We start from the raw sequence: 19,042 nt of genomic DNA on the forward strand, positions 1-19,042 counted from the left end.
GGCAAGAGGTGGGGTCTTTTAGGCCATGATAAGTTTATACTTTACCTTAAGAAAAATAGGAAGCATGTGAGGGGTTTTGAACAAGGGTTGACAGGATCAAATTTACATTTTAAAAAGATCACTTTGGCTGTACTGTGGAGGGCCATTTGGGTGAGGACAGAGTAGAGGCCAGGAGCCCAGTTAGGAGGACAGGATAGTAATCCCAGTTAGAGATAATAGTGGCCTGGATTAGGGCAGGGGCAGTGAGGATGACAGAAGGATACAACTGATGGCCAGTTAGGAGATAGAAGTGATAGGACATGGTGATAACTTGGATGATAATAGCATCACATACAGAACACTTACTCTGTACCAGGCACTGTTCTAAACACTATATAAATTAACTCATTTACTTTTGAGAGCAACATTATAATACACATACAAATTTTTATCCCCACCTTAGAGACGAAGAAACTGAGGCATAGAGTTAAGTAACTTGCCTAAGATCTCACAGGTAGTAAGTGGAAAGTATAGCTAGGCTGTAAACCCAGGCAGTCTGGCCCTAAAGTCTACAGTCCTGAGCTTGAACGCCTACTCAGGGTGTAGTGGAGGGAGAAGGTGAGAGGCAAGTCATCAGTGGCTGCCAGGTTTCTGGCTTAAACACCTGGTAAGGTTATGGTGCCTTAGAGAGGGAGCAGGTTTAGGGGCCAAGCAGGGGGAGAAATTGAATTGGACGTGTTAAATTTGAAGTACTATGTAAGTGGGCTATCCAGTAGAAATATCCAGGAGAAATTTCGAGGGAGGGTCTGAAACTCAGCAAAGAGATCCGGCTTGCAGTTATAGTTATATAGAGGGCACATGGAGCCCTGGGAGTTAGTGAAACCAATGAGAGAAAGTGAGGAGAAAAGAGAGCCTAGAAAAGAGGACCTAAGAAATGTCAACATTTAAGGAGTGGGCAGGAGAAAAAGAATGCACTGGGAAACAGAGCAGCCAGACACATAATTAAGATCACATCACATCCCTGCTCATAATCCTCATAATCCTCTGGTGGATTCCACCCAGTTCTTCACTCAGGTAAAGCCAAAGTCCTTTATGATGTCCTACAGCTGTGGTCTCCAACCTTTTTGGCACCAGGGACCAGTTTCATAGAAGACAATTTTTCCACGGACCGGGGTTGGAGGGGGATGATTCAGGCAGTAATGTGCGCGATGGGGAACGGCAGATGAAGCTTCTGCTTGCTCGCCACTCACCTCCTGCTGTGCGGCCCGGTTCCTAACAGGGCACAGACTGGTACTGGCCCAAGGCCCGGGGGTTGGGGACCCCTGGCCTACAGGACTCTACTGCATGAGCCTTTCTGACCTATTATTGTCCCCTTTGCTCTCTCTATTCCAGAACACTGTCCTCCTCCCTGTTGACTTAATAATCTAGGCACACTCCTGCCACAGGGCTTTTGTACTTGCTGTTCTAATTGGGATGCTCTTCCCTCATATACATATGGCTTGCTCCTTAACTCCCTTCAGGTCTTTATACAAAAATTGTTTTGTCAGTGAGTCCTTCCCTGGCTTCCCTACCTAAAATTTCAACACCACTGTCATTCCCCTCACCACCCAGTGTGTGTATGTATACTTACATATACATGCATACATATTCCCCTTCCTGCTTTATTTTTCTACTTAACTCCTCTATCTAACGTACAATATATTTCACTGGTTACCCTGATTTATCTTGCTTCTTGTCTGCTTCACCCACTAGATTGTCAGCTCCATGAGGGCAGGGATTTTTGTATGCTTTGTTCTGTGTCTTTGTCTCTCCAGCACCTAGACCAGGGCCTGGCAGATGCTCATTAAATGTTAGCTGGAGGGATGGACCCCGGGCAAATGGGGTGTTATGGAAGTCAAGTAGCGAGAGCACAGGGTCAGCACTGTGGTAATGCTGCTAGGAGGTCAAATGAGATGAAGGAAGTACTTATTGCATGTTTCAGTAAGGAGGTCAAGATATCAGTGAAGTCTGTTTTAGAGAAGGTGGGGACTAAAATCAGACTGCAGCAGTGGGTGAGAAAGTGTACACAGCAACTCAAAAAAATTCTTTTTATAGGTTTGGCCCTGGTAGAACATCTCTGGATAGTACAGTGTGGCTAGGAGTATGAGAGAGACTTTTCACTGTATACACTTCTGTACCTTTGGAGTTTCATAAAATGTATAATCAATACCTATTTAAATAAAAGTCATTGTGAAGCTGCATAGGATTAAACAAAGAAGATATTTAGCTCCGAAGTGGCAGAGAGGGGCAGAAAGGAGGCAGGGAAGGTCTTGCAGAGATCAGTGAGCTAGTTTAAATGCTATTGTGAAGGGGAAGGTAGAGAGGGAGAGGTTGAAGATACTGCAGAAAGAAGAGGGAATTTATTGAGAAGGTTAAAAAAAAAAAAAAAAGGTGTGACCCAGGTGGAAAAGCTGACTTTACAAAGAAGGAAAGATAGTTCTTTCGTTGTAACAGGAGGAAAAGAAGGATGCAGAAGGAGGTAGATTTGGTGTGAGAAGCTGAGGTAGTTCCCATCTGATTACTTCATTTTGTCTAAGAAGTAGGAGGCAGGGTCATTTGCTGAGAGAGAAGAGGAAGGCAGTGGGGGGTCAGAGATTTGAAATAGCCATTGTGGATGATGGTGGAGAGAACTGAGCAGGGAAATACAGGAGAATTGTCAGGCAGCATGACCCAGATTTTTTAAAATAGACTTTATTTTTTAGAGTAGTTTTAGGTTCCCAGCCAAGTTGAGTGGAAGGTACAGAGGTTTCCCATATGCCTCCTGCCCCCACATGCATAGCCTCCCCCGTTATGAACATCCCCCACCACCAGAGTGGTACATTTGTTAAAGTAGATGAACCTACATTGACACATGATTATCACCCCAAATCCATAGTTTACATCAGGATTTACTCTTGGTGTTATACATTCTATGGGTTTGCGCAAATGTATAATAACTTGTACCCACCATTATATCATTTTAGTAGCAGAATAGTTTCACTGCTCTAAAAATTCTCTGTGCTCTGCCTGTTCATCTCTCTTCCCCCCCCAATCCCTGATGACCACTGATCTTTTTACTGTCCTCATAGTTTTGCCTTTTCCAGAATGTCACGTAGTTGGAATCATATAATATGTAGCCTGATTGGCTTCTTTCAAAGTTTCTTTCATGTCTTTTCATGGCTTGATAGCTCTTTTTTTTTTAGTGCTGAATAATATTCCATTGTCTGGATGTACCACAGTTTATCCATTCACCTACTGAAGGACATCTTGGTTGCATCCAAATTTTGGCAATTATGAATAAAGTTGCTATAAACATCTGTGTGCACGTTGTTATGTGGACATAGTTTTCAATTACTTTGAGTAAATGCCAGAGAGCACAATTGCTGGGTTGTATGGTAAGAATATGTTTAGTTTTGTAAAAAACTGCCAAACTGTATTCCAAAGGGGCTGTTTTTTGCATTCCCACCTGCAAAGAATGAGAGTTCCTGTCGCTCCACCTCCTGGCCAGCATTTGGTGTTGTCAGTGTTCTGGATTTTTGATTATTCTCATAGGTGTATAGTGATATCTCATTGTTTTAATTTGCATTGTCCTATTGATACAGGATGTGGAGCACCTTTTCATATGCTTATTTGCCATCTGTATATCTTCTTTGGTAAGGTGTCTGCTCAGATCTTTTACCCATTTTTTAATCAGGTTGTTCATTTTCTTATTGTTGAGTTTTAAGAGTTCTTCGTATATTTTGGATAACAGTCCTTTATCAGATATGTCCTCTGCAAATATTTGCTTCCAGTCTTTGGCTTGTCTTTTCATTCTCTTGACAATGCCTTTCACAGAACGGGTTTTTAATTTTAATGAAGTCCAGTTTATCAGTTCTCATTTTTCATGGATTATGCCTTTGGTGTTGCATCTAAAAAGTCATTGCCAAACCCAAGGTTATCTAGATTTTCTCCTATGTTGTCTTCTAGGAGTTTTATAGTTTTGCATTTTATATTTAGGTCTGTGATCCATTTTGAGTTCTTTTTTGTGAAGGATATAAGGTCTGTGTCTAATTCCATTTGTTTGCATGTCCAGTTGTTCCAGCACCATTTGTTGAAAAGACTGTCTTTGCTCCATTGTATTACCTTTGCTCCTTTGTCAAAGATCAATTGACTATATTTCTGTTGATCTATTTCTGGGCTCTCTTTTCTGTTCTATTGATCTGTTTATTCTTTCATCAATACCACACTGTCTTGATTACTGTAGCTTTATAGTAAGTCTTCAAGTTGGGTAGCATCAGTCCTCCAACTTTGTTCTTCTCCTTCAATATTGTGTTGGTTTTTCTGTGACTCACATATTTTGGACAGTGTGAATTTATTGTGGCACCAATCCAATGGATGATTTTTCTCTAGCCATGTCCAATGGTCCAATGTTATATAGTTGGATTGAGCCAGGGTTGGGATTTGCACTTGGGAGTGATGTAAAGGCAGTGGGGCAAGTGAGTTGAAGGTATCTGTAAGAGAATGGTTGAAGTGAGGAATGATGAAATCTATGAACTAGATAGGGAAGAACGGTGAAGGCAACAGTAGTTGAACAGGTGAAAAGTAGGATCAAGGGATTTTTGAGGGCAAAGAACAGGTGTAATGAATGAGAGCTGGATGGATGTACTTGTGGTCAGAGTGTGATGTATGCATTTCATATTCCAGAGGTGAAGCAGTTGCAAGTGTTGACAAGGTCTGGGGGATGGCCGTGAGAGTTGGTAGCTGAAATGGGAGTTGGAGGCAGCAGTTTCTGAAGATGAGAAGGTCAATGAGCTAAGAGGCTGGGATATTAGGCCTTTATATCCATAATTATGTCACGTGGGAGGCTGGCAGGACTTGGGATGAAGAAGAATCTGTGAGCAGGTTCTTCAGTGAGTGAAGAGGGTATGTTGGGGAGATGAGTAGCTGATAGTGAAGAGGTATGTTGGGGAGATGAGTAGCTGATAGTGAAGAGGAGTGGGAAGAGCTATTGTTGGATGATATGAAACTCAGAGGAATAGGAGATCTTACACAAGGATAGAGGAGAGATGATCACAGAGTCTCACTGGAAAGTGAGGGAGATGTTCACCCCCAGCCCAGCCCTGAGTTAGAAGGGTCTGGGAGAATGTACAACTTCTACCTGACCGGGTTCTAACACAGTGCTTCTTAGACTATCTGAGGTGAAGGACCCAGGGTATTTTGGGTTTTTTTCTTAAATTTCCAATTCATAATAGACCAATCCTTTTATAAAATAACATGTCCTCAATTTATTGATGTGCAACAGGTTTACAGGGTTAGCACTCGGGAAGGTGGTGGGGTCCTGATCCTAGGAAGTCAGTCTTAGCCGAAATGGTTGGAGCTCTGCCTTATTATTATGCTCCCTGTTCTCTGTGGCTGACCAAAGATTTTAGGAGATCTTAGCCAGAAGTTTTTTGGAGGGCTGCCGATGACTTCTTTGACGAGGAAGGCTTTAAATTTTGTGAGATTACCAGCTCACATACATGCAAACTCAGATTTTCAAAATTAAATAAATCTCTCTCAGACATTACAGTATGAAATAAGTAACACATGTTCATTGTAGAAAATTAGAAAATACATATAAGAGAAAAATGGTTACCATAATCCTTCACTCAGAGGGAACCACTGTTGACTATAAAATACTATTTTCATTCATTTTCATTTAATAAAGTAAATAGCTCAATAAAGTTTAAATGTTTGATTTTATGTTGAAATAATATTTTAGATATATTGGTTAATAAAATATTAAATTATTATTAAACTTAATTTCACCTGTTTCTTTTTACCTTTTTAATGTGGCTATTAGAACATTTAAAATTACATATTTAACTCACATTATATTTCTACTGGACAGCACTGCTCTAGAGTCTCTTCCAGCTTTGACCATTCTGAGTCTTAATGAAGCTTTATTGTCTGTACATTTTTAGCTCTGTCATAATTATTTTAGACCATTTGGTCCAATAGAACTTTTTGCATTGACAAAAAAGTTTGATAATCTGCCCAATATGGTAACCGCGTGTGGCTACTGAGCACTTGAAATGTAGCTAGTGTGATGGAGGAACTGCATTTAAAATTTTACTTAATTGTGTACTGAACAGCACAGTTCTAGACCTTACGAAAAGTAAAATTTCCACAAACCTTGTCTGATTTTCTCTTTTCTAGTTGTGTTGGTGTTGAAGAGGAGAAGGCTGCTGACATCGACCTCTACCACTGCCCCAATTGTGAGGTCTTACATGGGCCCTCCATCAGTAAGTAGATCTTGGAGTTTTTAAGAGAAGGCAGTCCAGAGGAGAGACAAAGCAAAGGAAGCTTGGAAGGAAAATTGCCTTTTTGTCAGTGCTTCAGATTTGTCTCTCTTGGGAAATAGCAGAAGCCTGTGTAGGCCCTGCAGGCCAGCAGCTGCTCCACTGAGAGGGCAGAAATGCAGAGTTTCGCCTCCCTCCCTTACTTAGGGATTCCCCAGAGGAAGCACCTATCCTCACCAAGAGCTTTCCTGAGACTGTGAGGGCCTCCTTGACTCCAGATGATGCAAGGGGTTGTTAGATTGGAAGAGAAGCAGGATCTGCTGAGGCGTTTGCTCTTGGAACCATAGCTTGTAGCCATTTTGACTGACAGTGTCTTGTCTTTTACTGACTTAGTGAAAAAACGCCGTGTATCTTCAAAAGGCCATGATACACACAAGGGGAAGCCAGTGAAGACGGGAAGCCCTACGTTCATTCGAGAGCTTCGGAGTAGGACCTTTGACAGGTGAGGACCCCGTACTCCAAGGGCCAGTGAATGCCAGGGCTCTGGGAAGCTGGGGCCCATCTCTTCCCAGCTTTCCCACTGGCTGTTGCACTGCACTGGGTACCTCCACCATCTGGGGATGTCTGCAGGGCTCTGTGAGTTCCCTCTGGGGAGGGATCTTCTGTTTTAGTTGGTTTCTGAGAAACATTGCTAGAGTTTCATTTGATGTGCAGAGTACATTAAGGTCCACTTGTAGAAACTTTTGGTAGATAGGCAGTTTTCGCCTCAGTCAGGAGAGGATATTTACATGCACCCAGGGAATGCTATAACTAGAAGGAGTCTTAAAAATCAGAAAGTTTAATTCTCTCATTGTAGAGAAGATGAAACTCTTTGGAAAAAAATTTTTTTTGAGTAGTCATGTATTTCTTTTAAAATCAAGAAAAATTTTTTTTCTTTTAGAAAATTAAGATGGGCTTATTAAATAAATTACTTGAATTGAGCAAAAATAATGTTAGAAAAATTAATGAATAAAGCATTCTCTTTTGCTTAGTTTTTAATTCATTTGACCTTTTCCAGCTTTCCTATAATTGAAGTGTTATTTAGGATTATAAGTGTTTCTTCAACTTAATAAATTTTGTTTTATCTATTTAAAGGCACTGAGTCTCCTTTCTACCCCAGACCCCTCAGGTCCCTTCTCCAGAGTCAACCAATTTCTTGTGCATTCTTTCAGAAATAGTTTTTGCTTATACAAACATATGTGTGTGTGTCCCCTTGTTTATTAAAAAACACAAACAGAAACACTTATTCTACATCTTGCTTTTTTTAAAATCTAAATTATGGAGATCAATCCATAACAGCATATACAGATGTTCTTCATTCTTTTTCATGGATGTTTAGTACTCCACTGTATGGATGTATAATTTATTTAACCAGTCCTCTGTTGCTGAATATTAAATCAATTCTAGTATTTTGCTATTAGAAAAAAAATGCGCAGTGAATGTCTTTGTACTTAGGTTTTTGCATATGTGGGTGAGTATATGTGTAGATTTACTACCTAAAAATGAAATTGCTAGGTCAAAGCGTATGTGCTTTAAAAATGTTTATAAATATTGCCAGATTGTTTTCAAAGTGGCCACACTATTTCATACTCCCACTAGACAATGTGTGAGGGTACCTGTTTTCCTATATCCTGGCCAACACTGTTTATTATCAAACTTTTTTGCCTTTCTGATAAGATAAAAAATGAGATTTCATTGTTTCCACTTGCATTTCTTTAGTTATGAAGGAAGCATGTCTATTATCATACATTTATAAGTCATCTTTATTTCTTTCTCTGTTAACTGCCTTCTCAACATTGTTTAACAGTTTTTCTGTTGGGTTACTGCCTATTTCATACTGATTTGTAATAGCTTTCCTTGCAGAAAATTTTAATTTTTACTTAAATTTACTATTACTATTTATAATGATTACTGGGCCTTGTCTCTCCGATAATTTTTCTACTACTCTATGGCTTTATTTTTTCTAATTTGATCTTTGTTCCATCTAGAATTACTTAAAGAGTGAGATAGGCTTTGATCTTAATATTTTTCCAGATGTTTGTCCCAACACAACTTGTCAAATAGCCAGTCTTTTCTCCAGCATGATTTTAAGAAAACCAGAAACTCCTGTTTTCTAGTTAACGAAGTATGTGTGTCAAGAGAGTGGCTATAAAAATTGTTTTTGTTTTTTAAATCAGTCTTTTCTCTTTATTTGCCAGTGTTTAAAATGGGGTAGTGCTGCTCTGGGTTAGAGTAATTTAGCTAAACTTGTCAGGTATGTCTTTTCTTCCTGGGCAGGCTGTTGAGTGATTTCTTCCTTTGTCATCTAGAGAAGAGCACCATATTGACAGGCTATCCTGGATTTAGCTTACCACCTCTGCCAGTGACCTGGCTTCTTGCCTTCGATAGGTCATTTCTTCCCTGGCAGGTGAAGTTTATGCCACTCATTAGTTGCCAGCCAACATTAGGTCCCCTCAGGAAGACCCCACCCTTTGGGTGAGTGACAGCATCCATTGAGGCCTTCAGTAGCAGGGCCTCTAGGGTTCAGGCTTTCTCTCATGTGGCCCACAGCTCAGATGAAGTGATTCTGAAGCCCACTGGAAGTCAGCTGACCGTGGAATTCCTGGAAGAGAATAGCTTCAGTGTGCCCATCCTGGTCTTGAAGAAGGATGGATTGGGGATGACGCTGCCCTCACCATCATTCACTGTGAGGGATGTGGAACACTATGTTGGTAAGCACCACAGACCCTCTTAACTGTGACATTGTTCACTCCCATCAAAACGTATGACCCTTCCCCTCCAGTCTACATTTTGCATTTCCTTTCTAGCCATCTTGGGAATTTGAGGTGAAGTGCCTTGCCCAGAGTCATTCTTTTTTTTTTTTTTGCGGTACACGGGCCTCTCACTGTTGTGGCCTCTCCCGTTGCAGAGCACAGGCTCCGGACGCACAGGCCCAGCAGCCATGGCTCACGGGCCCAGCCACTCCACGGCATGTGGGATCTTCCCGGACCGGGGCACGAACCCGTGTCCCCTGCATCAGCAGGCAGACTCTCAACCACTGCGCCACCAGGGAAGCCCCCCAGAGTCATTCTTAGGCAAAGCTGGAACCAAAATCCTAGCCTACCCTTCCTTTTCCTCCTAACACACCACAAAACCCCAGGCTGAGCCCCATCTTTTACCTGGGGAATTCCAAGGATTGTTATGGCCTCTCTGTCCTCTGTTGAGATGAGAAAGCCTTTGACTTTTGCCCTCACATGCTAGTTGTGTTCTGGACATGAGTTTTGGGGGATAGGAAGAGAAGTGAGGAAGCAGGGCCCAGGCAGGTGGATAGTACTGTGAGTGAGACTATGTGTCAGGCAGTTCTGTTGGCTTAGCAGGCCTGGACCTGGCACATAGGTCTAAGGAGAGTGTGAGGAATACCTACCCCCACTTCCCATTTATGCACATGCAAATACAGTGAGACGTTTTCAGTGTAAGGTCATTTTAGGGACTGGTTAGGGGATGTGAGAGTCTTCTCTGATCCCTGGGACTTGGTGCAGAATCCATCTCTTTACTCCAGGTTCTGACAAAGAGATTGATGTGATTGATGTGACCCGCCAGGCCGACTGCAAGATGAAGCTTGGTGATTTTGTGAAATATTATTATAGCGGGAAGAGGGAAAAAGTCCTCAATGTCATTAGTTTGGAATTCTCTGATACCAGGTAAGAGGGAGAGGGGTAAGTAAAAAGCCTCACAAAGTGCCTAGGACTTGTGATATACTGAGTGTACATTAGTGTTCCTTTCCCTTCTTCCCGGTGGTTTCTTCCTTTGGGATGAGGAGCTGGTTTATACTTTCTAGGGTAGCTGCTCACATTATAACAACCAAATCATATTTCTCCTTTACAATTTCTAGCATAGGATAGATTATACAGTAGCTATTTTAATTAATTTTTGTTTCCTTCAAGATTTAGGACAGCTTTCTTAGACCTTTTTTTGGTGTTTAGATTGTGGCATGGTCACTGTTTAACTCCCAGGATAGGTCCTCTGTCCCAGGTAAACACTTCTTTACCTGGAACTGAGCCCTGAGAGGTTTCTCTAATTGTTCCTCATAAAGAAGACACTACAACATGGGGACAGTACAATACTGTTATACACCATGTGCCAAGTGAGTGGGCCCGGGTGTGGAGATTCTGAGCATTTAGTGGAGGAAATGATCACCTTTGACTGGGGAAGGCTATGGAGCTGGGACTTGGGAATTCCAGAGCTGAGTGGAATGAGGATGCTGACTGGACTTACAAAAATAAGTGTCCTGTGTGCTCTTTGGGATTCTGTGGAGAGAACTTCTTTCTCTTATCTGAGTCTCACTGGGATGGGGGGCATTTTATTCAGGCTTCAACCTTCAATTCCCAATCAGCTGACATCTGCTCTCCACCCCTTCCTTGATAGGCTTTCTAACTTTGTGGAGACACCCAAGATTGTTCGGAAGCTCTCATGGGTGGAGAACTTGTGGCCAGAGGAGTGTATCTTTGAGAGGCCCAACGTGCAGAAGTACTGCCTCATGAGCGTGCGGGATAGCTATACAGACTTTCACATTGACTTTGGTGGCACGTCGGTCTGGTACCATGTGCTCAAGGTAAGAATGGCTATGGCTTCTGAAGACAGCCAGGCCTTGGGCCTCCCTGTTTGTTTCAGGTGGCAGCATAAAGACAGGCTGCTAAGGCCTACCTGCATCCCAGATTCTATTTGGGTGACATTTCAACATAACTGCTCTATCAGGGTTGGGTACTGAGTGGATATGCCATATAAATTGTCTCTACTTTACAGTTTTGATGGTTAACTTTTTTTTTAATAACAGCAGATGCCTAAGGTTTTCTCTGACTGTTATCTTAATTGAACCAATCTGTACTCCTACCGCTATGTATGGAAATGTCCATATTTACTGCAGAAATTTCTGGTAACATGAGAAATTCCCTCTCCCCTCCAAGTTTATTGAGTTATAATTTGTATACCATAACGTTCACCTGTTTTAAGTGTATAGTTTGATGATTTTTGACAATTGTATAAATAGTTGCATGACTGCCACCACCATCAAGATAGAGCACGTATGAGATGGTTTTTTTTAATGTCAGCCTTTCTATAGTTTCCCTTTTAGTGGTCGTTACAATTTTATAATTAGCATATTGATTGTCAGTGACTATAAAGGATTTTTGAGGTCTGGAAAATAAATTTCTTAAGTAAGTTTTATTGTTCTCCACCACTGTTCATGCTATTTAGCTTTCTTATCAGAAACGCCAAGGAAAGAGCAGAAAACTTGGATATGGCTCTTGTCCAAATGATCACATATCTTGAGCTAGTTGTTTTCATTGGTTTATCATGAAGAAATTGGAGTGTGTAAATGAAAGTGCTATTATGCAAATGTTAGATTTAACTTTTTTATTTTTAAATAGTTTCTTTTTCATAGAAAAATTGCAAAAATAATAGGAAGATTTCCTGTGTGCCCTTCACTCAGATTCCCATGTTACTATTTTATTATACTCTCTCTTTCTCTGAAGCAAACATAATAAAATGGTTTTATATAAATATTTTTTCTGAAACACCTGAGAGTAGTTTCAGACAAGGTGTCCCTTTATCTCGTAATAATTCAGTGTGTATTTCTTAAAAACAAGGGTATTCTCTTATATAACCACAGTATAGTTATCAAAATCAGAAAATATTGATATAATACTGTTATCTAATCTACAGGTCTGATTCAAATTTCTCTAATTGTACAGTAGATAATTTCTAGTAGATAATTTTCTACATTGAAATGTATTATGAAATATTGGTTAAACTAATCAGGCTATGGGTTGGGGATATTTTTGTGCTAGTGGGTTTTTTTCTTTTCTGCCAAATTATCTATCTGGTGATTATCCAGGCAAAACATAGTTAGGAAATAATATGTTCTTCCAACAGATAATCATCCAACATATAATCTTACAGAAGTCCTTGGGTGATTACTGAACTTTTAAACTTTTATTAGCTTTGATTGCAGGTGTGAGAAGGAATGCTCTCTGTAAATGGCATTTAAAGGCAAATTCAATTTTCTTCTCATTAGTAATGTGGCCTTAAATTCTCCTAGGGCTAGTAATATTGATCTACTCATCTATAGAGGCCTTTCATTTGGCATTGCATCTAAAATAGGAGCCTTTGGTGTACATTTGTCTTAAGTTGACAATTTTCTTTGAAATGTCCTGTCCAAATTGTTTTTGTCAGTTTTATAGAAGCTTAAAAGTACAAAGTGCAAAAGGACTTCTGAAGTTTTCCAAATATATATATAAATGATCCTTGGACAGAAGGAATTCTAGCATACTACATGGTCTTGGAACATGAGAGAGAGAATATTCTTTTGGAGACTCCCAGAAGACTTCTCTGGAAACCCTTGATATTTTTGACATGTCAATCTTTCTTTGTTTCAGGGTGAGAAGATCTTCTACCTGATCCGCCCAACAAATGCCAACCTGACTCTCTTTGAGTGCTGGAGCAGCTCCTCTAACCAGAATGAGATGTTCTTTGGGGACCAGGTGGACAAGTGCTACAAGTGTTCTGTGAAGCAAGGACAGACACTTTTCATTCCTACAGGTCTTCCCTGGGCTCCTCTGGGAGGGTTTGAGGAAGGTGGGAAGAGGAAGAGAGCTTGTGGCACTGGAACCAACCCCTTCCCATAATGTGTTGATCTGATTATGTGAGATATCCCTCTCATATCAGTTGAAGGCTCAGAAGTGGACATCAAGAAAATTCGAGTGGTGGCCAGTGGGCAGTGTGGTTTCTTGGGGAGGTCCAGGAGGAAGTTGATAGCTCCTTTGCACTGGACTGATGTCAACTTGGTGGACAGATAGAAAACAGGACTCTTAGCCCCATGACTCTAGAGATAGTGACTGAGAGACTGGCATTGTAGACTATAAATCAGAATGACCTGGGTGGGGGTAGGGTTTTTTTTTTCCCCAAAACAATAAATGCCTAGGCTTCACCCCTAGAATTATGAAATCGTTGGTCTGGGGTGGGATCTGAGTGTATTTATTTTGAAAAAGTCCCCATAGTTGTCTCAATTTGGGGAAAGTTGACATCTTTAGTATGTTGAATCTTCCATGAACACATATGTCTTTCCATTGATTTAGATTTTTCTTGACTTTCTAATTTCTTAATTCCTTGATTTCAGAATTAGTGTTAAATTTTCTCAAAATGTTCAATAGAATTCTCTACTGCAGCCACATGGACCTGGAGATTTCCTTTTTGGGAAGTTTTTAATTAACATTCAATTTCTTTAAACCTGTATTAGGCTATTCAAATTATCTATTTCATATTGAGTGAATTGTAAGTTTGTGCTTTTCGAGCAATTGGTCCATCTTATCTAAGTTGTCAAATTTATGTGTGTAGAGATAGTATTTCTTTATTATTCTTTTGATATCTTCCAAGTCTCTAGTGCTACCCTGTGTTTCATTCCTGATGTTAGTAATTTGTGCCTTCTCTTTTATTGTGTGTTAGTCTTAATGGAAGTTTGTCAATTTTGTTGAACTTTTTAAAGAATCACTTTTTGTTTCACTGATTTTCTCTGTTGTCTTTGTTTTCAATTTCATTGATTTCTGCTTTTATCTTTGTTTTTCCTTCTTTCTGCTTGCTTTGGGTTTATTTTGCTCTCCTTTTCCTGATCTTGAGATAAGAGCTTAGATTATTGATTTCAGACTTTTCTTCTTTTTTTATAATAAATTTATTTTATTTATTTATTTTTGGCTGCATTGGGTCTTCGTTGCTGCGGATGGGCTTTCTCTAGTTGTGGCGAGTGGGGGTTACTCCATTGTGGTGCACAGGCTTCTCATCATGGTGGCTTCTCTTGTTGCAGAGCACGGGCTCTTGGTGCGCAGGCTTCAGTAGTTGTAGCACGTGGGCCCAGTAGTTGTGGCTCGTGGGCTCTAGAGCACAGGCTCCATAGTTCTGGCGCATGGGCTTAGTTGCTCCGCAGTATGTGGGATCTTCCTGGACCAGGGCTCGAACCTGTGTCCCCTGCATTGGCAGGTGGATTCTTAACTACTGCGCCACCAGGGAAGCCCTTTTCTTCTTTTTTTTAATATAAGCATTTAGTGCTATAAATTCCCCCCTTAGCACTGATTTAGCTGTGTCACATATTTTGATATGTTGTATTTTCATTTTGTTAAATGTGCTTTAAAAAAAATTGAGATATAGTGCACATACCATAAAAATTACCATGTTAAAGGGTACAATTCAGTTTTTAAAAAAATATTCTTGAAGTTGTGCAGACATCACCACTATCTAATACCAGAAAGTTTTCTTCACTTCAAAAAGAAACCCTGTACCTATTAGCAGTCACTCCCCATTCCTTCTTCCCCCCCAGCCCCTGTCAACCCCACTTCTGTACTTTTCTCTGTGTATGAATTTGCCTTTTCTGAATATTTCATGTAAATGGAATCATGCAATATGTGGTCTTTTATGTCTGGCTTCTTTCACCCAACATAATATTTTCAAGGTTCATCCATGTTATCAGTACTTCATTCTTTAAATGGCTGAATAATAATTCCATTGTATGGATATACCATATTTTGTTTATCCATTCATCATTTTATAGACATTTGGGTTGTTTTCACTTTTTGCCTATTATGAATAGTGTTGCTATGAACATTCATGTACAAGTTATTGTGTTAACATATATTTTCAGTTCTCTTGGGTATATCTACCTAGGAGAGGAATTGCTGAGTCATATATATGGTAACTCTGTGTTTAACTTCTTGAGGAATTGCCAGACTGTTTTCTAAAGCAGCTGCATTTTCCACCAACGATTTATGAGGGTCTCAATTTTTCCACATCCTACCCAACACTTGTTTTTGCCTGTCTTTATGATTATAGCCATCCTAGTGGGTGTGAAGTTGTAGCTCACTGAGATTTTAATTTGTGCTTCTCTAATGGCTATTGATTTTGAACATCTTTCCATGCACTTATTGGATGTTTATATATCTTTTTTTGAAGAAATATCTATTCAAAACTTCTGCCCATTTTTAAAATTTATTTATTTACTTGATTGTGCCAAGTCTTAGTTGAGGCAAGCAGGCTCCTTAGTTGCGGCACACGAGCTCCTTAGTTGTGGCATGTGAACTCTTAGTTGCGGCATGCATGTGACATCTAGTTCCCTGGGCAGGGATCAAACCCAGGCCCCCTGCATTGGGGGTGTGGAGTCTTATCCCCTGTGCCACCAGGGAAGTCCCTGCCCATTCTTTAATTAGGTGATTTGTCTTTCTATTGTTGAGTTGTAAGAATTCTTTATATATTTTGGTTTAGACCTTTATCAGATGTATGATTTGCAAATACTTTCTCTCATTCTGGAGGTTGTCTTTTTACTTTCTTGATGTTGTTCTGTGAAGCCTAAGAGTCCCGTTTATCTGTTTTTTTTCTTTGCTTGTGCTTTTGGTGTCATATCTAAGAAACAATTGTCTAATTCAAGGTCATGAAGATTAACACCTGTGTTTTCTTCTGAGTTTTCTTTTTAGTTCTTACATTTATGTCTTTCATCCATTTCAAGTTAACTTTTGTATATGGTGTGAGATATTGGTCCAATTTCATTCTTTTGCATGTGGATGTCCAGATGTCCCAGAACAATTTGAAAAGACCATTCTTTCCCCCATTGAATTGTCTTGACACCTTTGTCAAAAATCAGTTGACCATAGGCCATGTATTGGTTTATTTCTGGACTTTGAATTATATTCCATTGATCTGTATGTCTGTCTTTATGACAGTATCACACTGTCTCAGTTATTGTACACTTGTAGTAAGTTTTGAAATTGGGAAGTGTCAGCCTTCCTGGGCCCCTTGAATTTCCATATGAAATTTTCAGCTTCAGGTTTTATATAGATTTTTTTTTAGTGTTTGCTCTAGTTTTATGTATATATGTATACATATATAGATATATATGTATATGTACATAGACATATACACATATATCTATGTATATATACATATATAGATAAATATGTATATGTGTATATATGTATATATGTACATACATATCTATATGTGTATATTTATATATACATATATACCTATCTTATGACAGTCTACTGGTACTGACATTTTACCAGTTTGAAGAAAGAGTTGAAACCTTACCTCTTTTCACATCTCTTTACCCTTACCATATGTAATGTATTTGTCTTAAATATTTCCTTTGCATACATTAGAGCTACATCACATAGTGTTTTAATTTTTGTTTCAGCTGTCAAACATAATTTAGAATATCCAAGAGCAGGAAAGTCTATTGTATTTACCTGTATTTTTACTCTTCCATTGTTCTTCCTTCCTGGTGTTTCAAGATTCCTTCTCTTATCATTTCCTCTCTGTTTAGAGTTTCAGGGTAGGTCTGCTGGCAACAGATTCTCTTAGTTTTCCTTCATCTGTAAATGTCTTGATTTCCCTTTCAGTCTTGAAGGATAGTTTTGCTGGGTATAGAAATCTGGGTTGATATTTTCTTTCAGCACTTGAATGTTGTGCTGCTTCCTTCTGGCTTCTGTGGTTTCTGATAAGATTTTGGCTACCCTTTAAATTGTTTTTTTCCCTGTATGTGTCATTTCTTGCTACTTCCAATATTTTTTCTTTTTTATCTAGTTTTTCAGCAGTTTGACTATCATGTGTCTTGGTGTGGATTTCTTTGGGTTTATACTGTATATGTTCATCGAGCTTCTTGAATGTGTAGGCTTATGTCTTTTGCCATACTAGTGAAATTTTTAGGTATTATTTCTTCAAATACCTTTTCATTTCCTCACTCTAACTTTTCTTCTGGGTCTTTGATTATACAAATGTAACACATTTTGCTGTAGTCCCACAGGTTCCTGAGGGTTTTTTTTCTGTCCCATTGCATGGTTCTTTACTTTTTTGTCTTTTTTATTTTTACTGGCATATAGTTGATTTACAGTGATTCAGGTGTACAGCAAAAAGAGACTCAGTTATATATATAGTATCTATCTTTTTTCAGATTATTTTCTATTATAGGTTATTACAAGATATTGAATATAGTTCCCTGTGCTATACAGTAGGTCCTTGTTGGGTTCCTGAGTTTATTTTTCTCTCAGTCTATTTCTTCTCTCTTGTTCATATTGGGTGCTTTCTATTGTTCTGTTTTCAAATTCTCTGATTCTTTTCTCCATTGTCTCCATTCTTCATTATATATTTCAGATGTAGTATTTTTTAGTTCTATAATTTGTACTTGTTTCTTATTTATAGCTTCTTTCTTTTGTTTGTTTGTTTCCAGCATGCTTGTAATTGTTCGTTGAAGCATTTTTATGATGACTCCTTTAAAACTCGTGTTATATAATTCTAACATCTTTGTCTAACATTATATTGTATAATTCTGGATTTTCTTTTCTGTTACTCAGATCTGTTTGTCTATTCATATATCAGTATCATATTGATTTGATTACATTGGTTTTATAGAATGTTTAATATATGATGAGGCAAGTCATGCCCCCCTCCTCCTACCCCCATACCCATTTGCTTTTCTCTTTTATAGTTTTCTATTCCCATGCATTTATTCACCCATCTTTGAATTCTTTGCTGGGTCTCACATGATGTTTTTTTTTTTGTACACTGGGCACTTGGTAACTGGTGAATTAAATTTGTCTACCAGAGATTTGAGTTGGATTCATTTGCATCTTGGTAGAAATTCCCACAAACTGGGTGCAATCTACTTAGTTCCACAAGCATTTCATGCCTGCTGTCTGCCCCAACATTGGGCTAGGTGCTAGAGATAGAATATGGATAGGCTATTCAGTACTAATAGACACAATAGAGGTATTCACCAGAAGTTTGGGGAGCACAGAGAAGAGCACTTAGTCTGGCCAGAGGTTTGTGAAAATCTTCTCAGAAGAGTGACACCTGAAGAGTAAATAGAGACTGACCAAGGAAAGAAAGGCAGGAAAGCCCTCTCAGATAAAGGGAAAGGCATAAACAAAGCAAAGATGTGTGAAGCAGTTTATGGATACTGGAGCCTAAAGACCAAGGGCTGGGAGCAGATGAAGCTGAAAAGGTTGGCAGGCTGAACTTACTTCAGAGGCAACTGGGGACTACTGAAGATTTATTTGTTTATTTAATTTCTAATGAAATATTTCAGATGTAGCAAGAGATATAAAGAATAATATAATGAACATTTATGTGTTTATAACTCAACTAAAAATATAACATATTACAAACATATTTGAAGCCTTGTATATACCTCTCCTGAATTACATTCCCATTCTGCCCTCTCAGAGCTAGCTGTTGTCCTGAAGTTGATGATATCATTCTCATGCATTTTTATCCCTTTATTACATAGGTATGCCTTAGTAAGCAGTATATAGTATTGTTTTACATGTTTTTGAATGTTACATAAATGGAATCAGATGTATTTTTCTCAACTTTTTTCTCTGAACATTATGATTGTGAGATCCATGTTGATACATGTGGCTATTGTTCATTCATTTCACTTGCTTTCTAGTATTCCATTGTATGAGTATACAGCAGTTTATCTATTCTTCTGTGGATGTACATTTCATTGAAGAGTTTCAAGCAGGAGGTGACATGGGCAGATTTGCATTTCAGATACATCACTTAGGGTTGAGATGTGGAGGATGGACTTCAGAGGTTGAGATTGGTGTGGAGCAGTGGTTTACAAACACTTTGGACTCTGGACCTGTTTATACCCTTAAATATTATTGAGGACCCCAAAGAGCTTTTATTTATGTGGTTTATATTTATTAATATTTACCATATTATAAATT

The 19,042-nt window shown here is 39.1% G+C and overlaps 1 protein-coding gene across 9 annotated transcripts in view; it reads left to right on the forward strand.

Moving 5' to 3' along the window:
* PHF8 (PHD finger protein 8) overlaps positions 1-19,042 on the forward strand; it is a 96,589-nt gene that overhangs the window by 18,322 nt on the left and 59,225 nt on the right. For 8 of the 9 annotated variants that reach the window (XR_016391367.1, XR_016391368.1, XM_022563579.3 and 5 more), the window contains 6 exons: positions 6,175-6,260; positions 6,651-6,759; positions 8,847-9,007; positions 9,835-9,976; positions 10,701-10,887; positions 12,710-12,872. Coding sequence is in view for 7 of the 9 variants with exons in the window: in XM_022563579.3 (XP_022419287.1) it covers positions 6,175-6,260; positions 6,651-6,759; positions 8,847-9,007; positions 9,835-9,976; positions 10,701-10,887; positions 12,710-12,872 (848 nt within the window). In the remaining 2 variants the exon portion in view is untranslated. Of the gene's footprint in view, positions 1-6,174; positions 6,261-6,650; positions 6,760-8,846; positions 9,008-9,814; positions 9,977-10,700; positions 10,888-12,709; positions 12,873-19,042 lie in introns of those variants that run through there. The other variant, XM_089904489.1, reaches the window with a different exon arrangement.

Source organism: Delphinapterus leucas, chromosome X (genome assembly GCF_059928025.1).
Source record: "Delphinapterus leucas isolate spDelLeu-1000000601 "Yukka" chromosome X, BTC_Dleu_Yukka2, whole genome shotgun sequence".
Lineage (NCBI taxonomy): Eukaryota > Metazoa > Chordata > Mammalia > Artiodactyla > Monodontidae > Delphinapterus > Delphinapterus leucas.